This window comes from Catharus ustulatus, chromosome Z (assembly GCF_009819885.2).
Source record: "Catharus ustulatus isolate bCatUst1 chromosome Z, bCatUst1.pri.v2, whole genome shotgun sequence".
NCBI classification, from domain to species: domain Eukaryota; kingdom Metazoa; phylum Chordata; class Aves; order Passeriformes; family Turdidae; genus Catharus; species Catharus ustulatus.
The window spans coordinates 24,901,022-24,914,551 of record NC_046262.2 but is presented as its reverse complement, the minus strand read 5'-3'; the positions used below and the strand labels follow the sequence as shown (position 1 = coordinate 24,914,551).

Sequence of the window (13,530 nt, the reverse complement as noted above, 5' to 3'; positions counted from 1 at the left end):
TGGAAGCCTGTGATGGCCATTGGTTCATCTCACTAAAGACTCTTCTGCAGGAATCAGGCCTTGCTAGTGCCAGTATCAGCCAATATCCAAAAATAAAATCCACTGTAGTGATTATTTCAAGCCTTCTTAGTCCAGGTTCTTAAAAATCTTCTCTGGAGATACTCTCAGTGAATTCAGTCTGCCTATACTCCAGAGGCTATTAATAATAAACAATTTCTGTTTCAAGACATTTAGTTTGTTCTATGGGACTAATCCTGTACAATGAGAATGCTTCATTTAATAAACTTAGAGTTTTATATAAATAGTTGCGTATTTTTCAGAAAAATAATATTCTAGGATATTTCATTTTTTCACTTTGTTCTGAGATGGAGTATTTGACCCTGTCATCACTTGTATTTGCAGGCAGACATGAACAGTAAGGACGGTAGTACAGAACAGCATTTTACTCTGATAAGGACAGTAGAACAGAACAGCACAGCCTTGGAAAAATAGATAAAGGACGAAACTTAGGCAAACAGAAGCCATGCAAAATGCAAGTAGGATGCCAGCTTGCCAGCTCTGCAAGCCTGACAAAGCAGAAGTTATGCAAAACAATGATACTGTGCTTACTCAAAAGCAGGGGTCAAGGACCCCTAAAAAGCACACGGGACATTGAAAACAGCCGAAGGAAACCCTAAAGAACCATATAGGAACTTCTAATAAGGAGTGCAATTCTGTAAAATAAAGTAATAAATATACATCAAGTACTGAGAGGATAGATAGCTAATGAATGAGTGATCGGTATATATGATAAACACTCTGTTCACTGGACTCTAGCGGCACTCAGTTGGATGAAGGATCCTCCAAGTGACCACTGCTGCAATAAATTCAGTGCTCTCAAATACTCAAAACTGTGTTAGAAAGCTCCTATCTGGCCAATTTCAGTATCAATACCAGTCTCAGATCTGCCTTTGGTGAATTCTACCAAGAACTGCTTTTCCCTGACACAAACCTCAATCAGGATCTGTGAAAAAAGCCAAGTAAAACTGACTTTTTATTTGTAGGTACAAATCAATAGGACTAGATAAAGACATGATATCTGCATTAAGCAAAGTCTTATTCTGCTACTACCTATTTCTGGCCACAAGTAAGAATCTCCCAAAAAAAAGGATAGTTACAGACAACCTCTTCCTCCTCAGAAACCTTCCAAATGCACTGCCTGTCTCATAGCTTTCATGGGTGGGAAAGATTTTAAGCTAGTAGGTGTCTTCATTACTTCAGTTTGAGTAACATCCCTTACAGATTCTGTCTCATGATGAAGTCTTCCCCACCTCACTTTCACTGCTATGCTTCTACTCTTGTGTACTGCAAACTTAGCAACTACAGTTCTTATCAAAAAAACCCCAGAAAATAAAGCTTAGTTTTAAAATTGTTTTCAGTGTGCTCAGTGTCAGTGTCAACATCTATGTACTTGCTTACCTCTTCTGAATCCTTCTGAAATCCATTCAATTTGGTATCTAAATTCAGGAGAATAGAAAAATATTTCAGATTTATTTTCAACTTCGAAAGTTCTTATTGTGTGTTAAAAAAAGTATAATTTCCTAATTAAGGTTTAAGTTTCAAAGCTTAAAAATTACTATAGTCTTGTTCTGTAAGTAGAACTGACAATGAAATTTCTGGTTAGGCTCTGTTACCCACCAAATAATATGCCAGAGCCATTTTGTCACATTTCTTCACTGTAGTTACAGTTCTGTGTTTCCAAACACTATCAGCAGATAGAATTGCCACCCATTTCACATGATGAGACCTAGCCTCTGCCCTCTCTAATTACAGTGCAGTTAGACAATACTGCTAAAACAATCCAATAACTTCCTGCCTCTGGACAGTGATGATCCCAAATCCCCTGATCTTATCACCCTGTTTCAACATTCGTGTGACTCCCTGGCAATTTCCTAATCAGAAATAAAGTTAATGTTTTTCTGCTGGATTACTAAAAATAAACTCAAATGGAAGACAGCAAAACAGGTAGGGCAGTCCTACACTTTTGGGAAACTGAGGAATGGAATTACAACTTAAGTACCAGCACATGCCATACAGACCTGGGGAACAGTAGCATTTTTGTTTCTCTTTTCTTACAGATGCCTCTAATTCTTGGATATGTTAGGTAGGAACCCTTCATGACCTCTTTACCTCATACATCTATAACGCATCTAAGCACCATGTGGCCTGTAACTTTTGTCAGAAAATTTCACAGCATTGAAGCAATTTTAAACTGGATATATACCACTGGCTTGAGAAAAAAGTTCCTTCTTCAAACAGTCCTAATAGAATACTTAACAAAACAGAACTTGCAGTCCATGACTCTAAAAACTGCACAACTGTTGTAAAAAAACATGTATAGTCAGACTCTATATAAACCTACATGGATACACATCTTCAGTTTATCAAATTATTTTCTCAAATGATTTTGCCACAGCTAGAGCAACTACTAGTTTTGCACAAATACAACATACCTACAGAATTATTTTGCTGTTCTTCTGCTGCACAATTTAATGAAAAACCAGGTTTAGAAATATTTCCAGTAGGTGATGAATGGTTTATCCAACCCCTAGAATTAAATGATACAGTAAAAAAATCATAAAGAATTGTATTCTATTCATCTTAGGAACATTTTTACAGTACAGTAATAGTACTATAAGGCACACCCTTTTGTCTAAAATTTTGGTCCGAACCCGGAAGTGTACCTTATAGTCTGATGCGCCTTATATATGGACAAAGTTCGGAAATTTGCCAACCCGGAAGTGCGAGCCTGCAACAGTCCCGAGCCGAGCAGAACCCACCCGGTGGCAGCATTGGGGCAGCACCGGCGCGAGGGGAAAGCTGGGTCGGGGGGGAAAGCCACTGGCATCGGGGCGGCACCGGTGCTCCAGGAGCCCACCGGCATTGGGGTAGTGCCAGTGCTCCAGGAGCTTGCTGGCATTGGGGCGGCGCCGGCGTGGGGGAAAACCCAGAGGGGCATGGGGAGGGAGGGAGCGGGCTGCCGCAGAAGCCATGAGCCACGGCCACCCCAAGCCAACCCAGAAGTGCGTGCCGCAGCTGCACCACAGCAGCCCTGAACCGCCGCGAGCTGCCGAACCGCCACGAGTCGCAGCAGCCCCGAGCCGCCCTGAACCGCGGCAGCCCCGACCTGCTCCGAACCGTGGCAGCCCCTAGCCACCCTGAACCACGGCAGCCCTGAGCCGCCCCGAGTTGTTGTAAGCTGCGGCCGCCCCAAGCCCCGCCTCGCCAGGCAGTGCTGGGGGCGGGCGGGAGTGCCGGGGCCTGCACATGGGGAGGGCGTTTGGGGCTGCGTTTAAAGGCAACACCAACCTGTGAAAAATGTTTGCAAATTGAGCACCTGCCAGTAAACCCTGCGATTGCGTGATTCTGTTACTAATTCATTACTTTGTTGCGTGCGGCACAGATCCTCGTTGCAAAAAAAAAGTGCACCTTATAGTCCGGTGCGCCTTATATAATGTACAGAGTTGTGAAATTTGCTGACTCCCGGAGGTGCGCCTTATAATCCGGTGCGCCTTATAGTTGTGAAATTACTGTACTTTAGTTGGCCACTATCTGTGGGAACAGCTGCAGTTATTTTAAAGATATACTTTTATTTACAAGGACTTGCAATAAATATGTCACCTGGATTTCCTACATGTAGCTAGCCATGTTCACATATTTGTTCTCTAAGTGAAAAAAAATGGCACTTTCTATTCTTTATTACTTCTTTCTACATTTCTGTTATAAATCTATCTTCTACTGAAATCTTTCCATAGTTTTCAGAAACAGAAAGCCTAATATTATTTATTACAAGTTTTTATTTGTCCAATGGTTTTCCCCAAATTCCATTATTCATGTTGGTGATGTTTTTAAACCACTTAAGGTAGTATCATGAACAAAAATAAATCCAAGTACAGCTTGATCCATATTGGACATTGAACTACTGCCAACATAAATACAGATCCTTCACTAAGCAAACAAGAAAACTGTTTCTCAATAGAACACTGGGAATAAAATAACATACAAATGGAATACAACATAATTATTTAATTACATTTTGCCTGACTGGAATTCATGTGCAATGTATTATACTCACTTCAGTAGGGACTGAGACTGGTCAGATGTGTATGCCTCTTGAAGTACCTGAAAGAATAAAAAACTCGAAAAGTTAGCGAACAAAGTACCAAATTGGGTATTTTCTCAGTTTTATTGCAGTCTTATTTTCTTGCTTCTGTAATTTAGTTGGGAAATGGAATTCTTAGATCTAATTATAACATACATTGCTACTAAGATACAAAGCATTCTGCTTACACCTTTTTTTACTTGTACTATTTGACAAAAATGTTGGAAAATAAATCAAGACTATAGGAGAAAACATTCACCCACAAGGAAAACAAGAAAGGTACAATTGCTTCAAACTTAAGATGTTTTATATATCAAAGGACCAAAACACAAGGTATTTTAATTTCAACTCACAGTTTTAATTTCTTTTTGATAACTTTTTTCCCTTAAATAAGACAGGGTGCTGTTCCAAAGACGGTGATGTTTAGTACACTGTTCTCAATATCCCTATAAGGAACTCCAAGACTTGTACATCAGGCAGTTCTGAGTGGCAGGGCTGCCACAAGCCAACATAGGAAAGAGCAGGTGGGTAAGGACAGCACTGATGTCATATCAGGAGCCAAATTCCAACTCCTTATTACAAAGTCCTTGGATCTGCTTTTCGTGTCTTTGACAATAATGCAGAGATCTCCCTCAGTATAGAAAAAGGAGCCTTTATACAAAGTATAAGGCAAACTAGGAATGATTAAGAACTCTCACCAATGACCGAAGACTGAGTATTACTAGTGGACTATCCACACACTGGCTGCAATTTTAAACAAATCACTGACTTACAGTGGATAACATTAACAGCACGAGTAAGAAAGAACACCTTGGTGTGGACACTAAGTGACAACTTCTCTGGCTTACACAAGGTACTAGCCACATAATAAGAATAAACATCTTAACAATGGCTTCAAGAGCAAGACCTAGAAATTTCCCAGTAGCAAGGACTGCTAAGAGGCTTCCTGGAACAGAACAGATTCTTTAGTTTGTGCAACAATAATTGACCGATGTAATTCCAAAACATGGCAATGAGATAGTTCACAGAAAGCTATTTATTTTGCTTAAATAGACCCTTCAGGCAAACCAGCCTGAATATTTACACAGAACATTATCCAGAGACCAAGCAGAGTCAAGAGAATAACAGAACAATTACTAAACCTCTCTAACTGGCTAACATTGCTCAGAGAGATGCTTTAAAATCTCAGCAAACTACTATTACAACTCAGAAGAAGATGCTGTTTTGTCTGCTAAAAAAATTTGGTGCTAAGTGAAATCATTATATTGATGACTGGTTGAGACATCTTCTCTAACCATATACATTACATAACTGGTATTTTTGGACACTGAAGTACTGGGAACAGCTTTTCATTCTGCCTTCATTTTTGGTGAAGAAATTCCTGCAAAATCTCAGTAATTTTTCTCACTTGAATACTTATTTATACAGACAACTATATGAGGGGACTCCAGGTGTTTTAAAAAAAAAAAAAAAAAAAAGCTTAAAAGCTGTTAGGTGTTACCTAACAACTTTTGGTGCACTTCACCAGACAGCGTAAGGAAAAAAAATTATAAAAAAGGGAAAAGCACAAATTTACAATCATTAAATCTGTCTGAACATGCTATAGAATACCATGTTCACAGATAATGAAAATGACTTGTTGCAAAGAACCTGGATTTTAAAATCTGTATATATGTCTACTGCATCTCTGGTAGATGAAAATTCTTAATTACAATTTTTTACATGATAGAAGAATCAAAAACAAGACTGCATGTCTTAAGTCTCCCACAACTCATTTGAACTACAAAGAAAGCTATGACTTTCTGGAACAACTGGAACAGATATTACTTTTCCTAGAAACATTCACATGCAGAGCCATCTACTCTGCATGAACCTCCTATCACGTCACATTTACATGCTGTATTCATCTATTATAATTTCTGAGGACAAACTAGAAGGAAAGTACATTATTAAAGTACATGTATTAAAGTACATTCCATGTTGACTCTTGAAGTGGTTGAAGAGCCACATCGGTGCAATGTACACATGCGGGTATCAAAGAAAACAGGTGAAGGCCAATCCGTACGGTCTTCAGTAAAAACTTAAAATTTTATACTATCCCTAAGCTGTGCATGACCAAGCAACCAGTGTTCTGCTATACAGGTCTGACCAAAACAAAAAATACTAAGAATTACCCAAACTATTTGGTGAAAAGTACTCCATTTCTTTGTTTTTCTGACTTTTTCTTTAGTGGACTGGGCAGTTGTCGTTAGACTTGGGATTGGCTAATCTGGTGAAAACCATAAAGTCAAAGGCTACAGTTAAGAAGCAGCTAGTCAGATCATCTCCAAGAGAGGAAAGGGAAAGAGCAAACGTGCACTTCTCTCACTCCCTCCATCCTTATTAAAACTTCAGTCAAGACAGCCCTCATGCAAGGACCAAAACTAAGTTATGGTGAAAAAATTCTGTAATAACAGCATTTTGGATTCTCTACGCTGCTTCCCACACTGCTAGTTGAGACAAATTTATTTGCAGTTCTAGAATGAGCTGTAAAACATTCCCTTTAGTAGAATGCATGTTTTTTGTTCTCAAGTTACTTTTCGTCATCTAGGAAGCAGTCTAGCTCTTTTTAGAAAACTCTCTTTTATTGGAATAAGGATACACAGACTGTGGGCTTTGGACCGGTGAATCATGGCTAAAGACAGCGTAACAAAAGTCACCATTAAAAGCAGAGAACCTGTTTGTCTCTAACTGTTTCATGAGCTGGCCATATGCAGGTGGAAAACTACTTGTTCAACTGAATAGAATTTTATGGACTAGTTACCAACCACAATAAATACATTAAAAGGTAGACTAATTAGCAGATTAAGGAATGAAGAATTATCCACAGAGTAAAATAAATACCCCACCATCATACAAGCAGACATTTTATTCTGGATTTTGGATTATTATCTCTTTCCTTTAGAAAGAAACAACTGATCAATCTTGGGATCACAGCTAATCTCATATTGAGTAACCCAGGGTGTATTCTTGCACAGTCAACCCAGATGATTACTCTTCAGATCCTGAAAGAAACATATTAAAAAGTATGCGTTCCACAACTTCTTCATCTTTGTCCTGAGTTTGTTCCTCAAATATGAAAGACATTAATCTCATGAAATATCAGAGAAGACACTTTGATACATTCTTGCAGGCTACGTGCTACTTAGGTGACAAGACTGAATTCAATTCAGCTGTAAGCCACCAGTCTCCTGCAGGGGGAGACCCAGTGGGTTTATTACTAAATAATCATTAGATATGCTTAGGAAAGACATTATCATTGCTGTACTTACTGGATTTATCAGTTCTGCCCTGCAATAATGTGTGTGGACATCAAATTTCTGTATAAAAGTGATTTCTGGAGAAAAGGCTTCTAAAAAGGAAAAAAAAAAAAATTGCAGTACAGTAATTTCACAATTATAAGACACACCTGATTATGAGCCACACGTTACAATACAGAGTGTAAGAAAAGGTATCTATTCTATCACCATCTGTGGAGGGTGGGGGCAGGTATCCTTATCTCAACGGCAGATATTCTGCTAATGGGCCATCCATTGAAACCAGGTGGGGTATTGTTCTTTATCTTTTCACAACCCATCCTTCCTTCAGGGAGGTATCTTCTGCTAATGGCCCATTGAGTCCCACTGTGTGACTGATAAAATTACTTCATCCCAGTGGAATTTGCTCCAGCCAGGGGGAAGAGCCCAACATTTCTCACCAAAAATAAAAACAGAGGTTTTGGGACACTAAGGCAGCCCTTTCTCCACTGGACTCCAGAGGAAAACCGGATTTCTCCACATCACCACTGGACCTTTAGAGGGAAACTGCACCTTCTGCAGGAGCACTGCTTCAACTGAATCACATCTGTCACTGCAGGAGGATGCAGCCACCATTTAATGGGACTGCTACCAACACCCTGCCTGACAGGGTGTCAGGTTGTACTCTGACTTTGTCAGGGCTTGGAATTTGTTTCTTTGTAGTACTGTATTTCTATTTTAATTTCCCTAGAAAAGAACTGTTATTCCTAATTCCCATATTTTTGCCTGAAAGCCTCTTGATTTCAAAATTATAATAATTTGGAGGGAGGGGGTTTACATTCTCCATTTCAAAGAGAAGCTCCTTCCTTTCTCAGCAGACACCTGCCCTACAAACAAAAACAGCAACTTTTTGTTCTTTGTCCATATATAAGCCGCAACAGATTATAAGCCGCACTTCGGGTTTGGACCAAAATTTTAGTCAAAATGGTGTGGCTTACAACCGTGAAATTACTGTAATTAAAATTTTTATTGTCTTAATTTCTATGTAATTTTCCATAATTCCAAACTTTTTACATAACTCAGTAACTGAGCTACATGCATCAAAACCTCTGATACGCAATGAATTGAACTGGCTATATAGCCTATTACACTAGATTTTGAAACTACATTAATGAAATAGAAATTAATAAAACCAGCCAGCAGTTGAAATTTATTTCAATTAGTGTTCCAGGACCATCCCTGATTTTACATTAGGTCCTTCCTCTTATTTTTTAAACCAATTACTGCAATTTTTGAGACCTGCCTGATCCATATGACTAAAACACTTGTACTCCTAGATGGCACTTCTTCAATGACCGTCCAAATGAAGACTTCCTCTCAAAAAAAATTAAAAAGAGAGAAACTCTTAAGGTTGGACTCTATGCTTGAAAACTGAGATGTTGTTACTGACACTAATAAAACACTAATCAAATTAATATTTACACTATGTATCACTATGTACTACACTATACCACCAAATTACTACAACACAAGTATGCACAAAACTGTGAATGAAATTCTAATTCCAACTTACTAAATATAATATGATGCACGCAGAATGCTAAAAATGTCACAGTCTTTTACAGTTGGAGAGACAAAAACTCTCCACTCAACTCTCAGACAAAAGCCCACTTCACAAAGTGAACATGCCTCAAATTACATATGTCAAACGTTGCAAGGATTTAACTCCAGTGGACAACAACAGAGAAGTTAAAAATGGGATGATGCTTCCCTCCTCACTTAAGACTATTAAGCAAATATAAAAAGTTCAGCATTAGAAAATCACAGCCATTGGAGTTTCGCAGACTTCAATGGCTGAAGATGACTTATATTAACTCAGAGCAGGTTGATAAAAAATTACAGTCTACTCAGATCCTCAAACTGGCAAAAAGAGAAACACAAACAAATCTGGAAGAACAGCATGTGCCATTTCAAGAGCCAGTCTGAAGCATCACTGAAATAAAATCTATAGGATGCAAGACAAATGGAACATATAAAAATGTCAAGGAAGTAATATGAAACTACTATGTAATTAAAACATGCTTGCTCATGCAGCCTGCTCTATGGGAGTTATAAGGGAATATTTTAAGACCTTAAATAAGTGTGCATTAATTTATGCTGTAAGTATTTAATGATACACTAAACAAAATGCACTGAAATATCCCCACTCAAACTTTTTATGTTGAAGAGAACAGATATGCTACCAATATTAAGGGGGTTTTGAAAATACCACAAGCAGCTAGAGTTACATACAGCAGTTATGTGTATAGAATCCATTTATTTCATCCTTCACAAACACGGACATAAAAATACATACATGTAAATAAAAAGGATATCCCTATATATAGCTCAAATACTTCCCAACCCAGGGATTCTCAGTCACAATGCACAGAAAGAACAGAAAATTCAGGAGCAAACCTAATCAGGTATTAAAAATGTGTTAAAGAATCTTTTAAAATCTGAGCTAAAATTAGGAACATAATCAAAGAGCACACAGTTCCTAACCATGAACTTCATGCAACACACAAGTCTAAACATGGACTGGGGCACAACCCAAAGCAATAGTTCAAGGAAAAAAACCAACAGATTGAAAAAAGAATCTGTCCTACCTTTACCAGTATTTATCTCAGTTGTTAAAGCAATGTCCTCGTCAACAAAAGCCAACCTTTGTCAAATAAATAAAACAAAAGGTCGTTAAGGACTTGTAAGCATTACAGTCCCATAAACTCAAAGGGCATCTGAAAGCACCAATCCCAACCTCTGCAGTGGGGACACATCTGGGCGAGCACTGACACAAACAGTAAAAAAACCCCAAACTCCAGGGATGTATGTGATTTTCTGCATAGAAAACCGTAACCAGCAGGCACCTCGCTGCTTTAAGTATTTCCAAGAACTACCGTACCCCAAAACCATCATACAGATCTATGTGTAGTTTCAAATCCTTGCTATATATTAAAAGGTACAAAAGATAATGTCATGGAAATGACATCAAGGCAAAGTTGCAAGGAAATAGAATTAGCATGAACTGGATTTAATAAGTGTTTATTTTCTCCGAGTTGCTTCCTGGGGCATTTCACTTCTGCTGACTAAAATGTTACCAAAATGGTGAGTCCGGAGGCAGAAGCTCCGAGGCACAACAAGGTGTGTGAAAATAAACTGAGCTATTTGCAGAGCTAAGAAATAGTGGGTCTAGCAGCATATAAAACGGCTCTGAACAGAGCGGACAAAACAAAAACAAAACCCAACAAAAACAAACCAACCAACCAACAAAAAAAAACCCAACCAAACAAAAAAAAACCTCTCAGCTCAGGTCGGGAGCGGCCCCCTCAGCCGCTGCCGCCCTCACTCAAGCAGGTGGGCCAGGTGCCGCTCGCAGCCACACCGCATCACCACCTCTTCCTACGGAACTCCTCTTCCTCCACATCACTCTCCTCCACCGAGCCTTCCACGACAGTCTCGTCGCTGTCCGTGTCGGAGTTGCTGTGGCCGCCGCTCTCCCGGGGCTGCATGACACGGCCGCTACGCTCCCCCGCCGCCTCCTCGGGCAGCCGCGCGCCCCCCTCAGCAGCGGCCGCCATCTTGTGGCCGGGCCTGGCTGCCCCTCGGGCGGCGCCGGGCCCGCAGCGCTCACCGGAGCCGCAGAGTGCCGGCGAGCACCGTGCTGTGTGTGGTCAGCTGGGGCTCACTTCTCCGACTTCTGTGCGCTTCTGACGCTGGCATCTCAAGAGTCACAAACGGTCATCTGCACAGAGAGTTACAGAGAGTGAGAAGGGGGTTGTGAAACAGTGTCTTACTTGTGAAAAAGGCCAGACAGCCTCAAAGGCTCCTGAATGAAGGATTACTTGGGCTTTGACTGCATAGTCTGGGGTCTTCGAATCATAGAATGTTAAGGGGTTGGAAGGGACCTTAAAACTCATCTAGGCCTAACCTGCTGTGTCATGGGCAAGGACACCTTCCACAAGACTCAACCTGGCTTTGAACACTGCCTCCCCGGGCAGCCTGTTAAAATGTCTCACCACCCTCACAGGAACTATTTCTTCCTAATACCTAACCTAAATTCCCCTTCCATCAATTTGTAGCGATTACTCGTTGTCCTATCAGTACAGGTCCTCTGACAAAAAGTTCCCGTTGAGTTGTTGGCTCCTGCTGTGCCTATTGTCACCTGAATAGAGCCACAGGTCCCCGTGCTGTTTGTATGCAATGGATCGGGGCCAATTCACTGGCTCTTAAGTCTCAAAGTGAGAGATTTCAACCCGTAACTCAGGGACCATCTCAAGAAATCCACCTACTTGAAAAGGGGCGAGCATGCAGACACATTAGCATGAGAAACAAGAGAATCATTCAACCAATAGAAGGTATACTACCAATTAATAAGACAACTAAGTAACTTGAAGTGGGATTCAATGAACTGGGATTTCTTTGTTTGCTAAAACATATATATATATCTATAGTGCAAAGTTTGAAGGATTGGTGTGCTTTATTTGGGGAAAACTCTGCCTTGCACCCTGCACAGAATAAATAATGTCTGCTTTCTAAACTGGTCTCTGTGTCTATGTTTAGAGAGTCCCTAAATTGGCAACACTCCTCTGCCATGGTTAAGTAGCTTATTTCATTGCTAAATAATCAAATTATTGACAGTATTTTCAGCATTTGCAGTAGCACTCTTCTGCGTTCATCTGTTAATTACAACAACGTTTTCCTCAGGCAGAGCCGTTCTGGCTTAGTTTTGCCTGCTGTCTCCCAGGCAGTGGGGCAGCACTGCTCCCAAGGCCATGGCCAGGCTGCAGGCAGGCCACTGCCAGAGCTGCAGATGTGAGAACTCAGGGTCAGCGCACCTGGTGTCATGTACATCTACAGACCCAAAATCACCATGACTCCTGCTCCCAAAGACCTTGACAGATTAGCATTTTAGCATTTGCCAAATCTTATCCATGGAAAAAGTGGAAAACAGAGCAGAGACACTAAAGGTTATTATCTTAAATGATATGTGAATTACATAATTGTTGAAACTGTATGAATTGCTGTTTTGCTTTGTCTTAGTCATACGCATACGCAGTTACAGCAGTTGCTGCACATATTAACAAAGGAGTCTGGAAATCTCACTGCTAATACTTTACACTTTTCAGCTAATGAAGGTGATATACCGAAAAATACACTATTGTTAAGAAACAAGCTATCAGGGGAGATGGATATGCAGCACTAAATTATGAAGATTTATATCTCATATCGAAGATGAGAATGAAAAGTGTATTTATATGTTAAAACACTGAGCTGGCACGATTTCATCACCCACAACAACTGCTTTGGGTGGAGTTCTTCGGAGACCATTTCATCAGCATTTCCTTTTTTGGGGATGACATTAATGCTTCACGGCATAGTGCCATGTGGAGCTACTAGAAATATTTCCAAGTGAGATGGCACAAGTAAGATGCAGTTTGGGCAAAGCCGGGTCACGGATCATCCACTGCAAAAACCGTTGCAGGTATTTGTGTTGCAGTTGAACACGCTCAGCCGCAGAGACACGGGGCCCTGCCCCCGCAGCGCTGTTTTGCAGCCGCGTTACTCGGTGTCCAAAAGATTACACAATCGCTAGGGATGGAAGAGACCTCTGGAGATCATCTAAAGATCACCTAGCATAGGTTACACAGGAACGCGTCCTGGTGGACCTCTCAGAGCTTCCTATGCTTTCTGAACTAAAAATCTTTCTGTCTGGCCAAAAGCCACAAATACATATATTGCTTTGCCTTCCCTCCCTCCCGCCCCCCGGGAGTCAGTGGCATTGCTGCTTGCCACAAGCAGGAGCTAGGAATTACCACGCTTTTACCGCTGTGCAAAGCGCGGTATCACTGGGCGGTATCGGAGGCGCGCAGAGCAGCCCGCCCCAGCCCAAGCGCGGGAGGCGGCGACAGCGCTCCATCAGCGCATGCAAAGGAGCGGCTGGCGCCGCCCAATCAGGGCGCGCGGGGCGGGGAGCGCGGCGCCCCATTGGCGGGCGGCCCATGGCGCGATGGCGTGTTCTCCGCTGCCGATGGCGCGGGGGCCGCGCGGCGCTCGCCGGGCCGTTGCCGCAGCGAC

General features: G+C 41.1%; 1 protein-coding gene across 1 annotated transcript in view; it reads right to left on the bottom strand.

Annotated features, from left to right (window-relative positions):
- The window catches only part of ANKRD31 (ankyrin repeat domain 31), a 67,411-nt gene extending 56,406 nt beyond the window's left edge, over positions 1–11,005 (bottom strand). Inside the window, exons 1-6 of the mRNA XM_033086207.1 lie at positions 10,849–11,005; positions 10,065–10,120; positions 7,453–7,532; positions 4,115–4,161; positions 2,493–2,587; positions 1,459–1,496 (exon numbers count right to left, since the gene is read on the bottom strand). Of these exons, the coding sequence (XP_032942098.1) occupies positions 1,459–1,496; positions 2,493–2,587; positions 4,115–4,161; positions 7,453–7,532; positions 10,065–10,120; positions 10,849–10,964 (432 nt within the window). The 5' untranslated portion in view covers positions 10,965–11,005. The remainder of the gene's footprint in view (positions 1–1,458; positions 1,497–2,492; positions 2,588–4,114; positions 4,162–7,452; positions 7,533–10,064; positions 10,121–10,848) is intronic.
- Between the last annotated feature and the right edge of the window lie 2,525 nt (positions 11,006–13,530).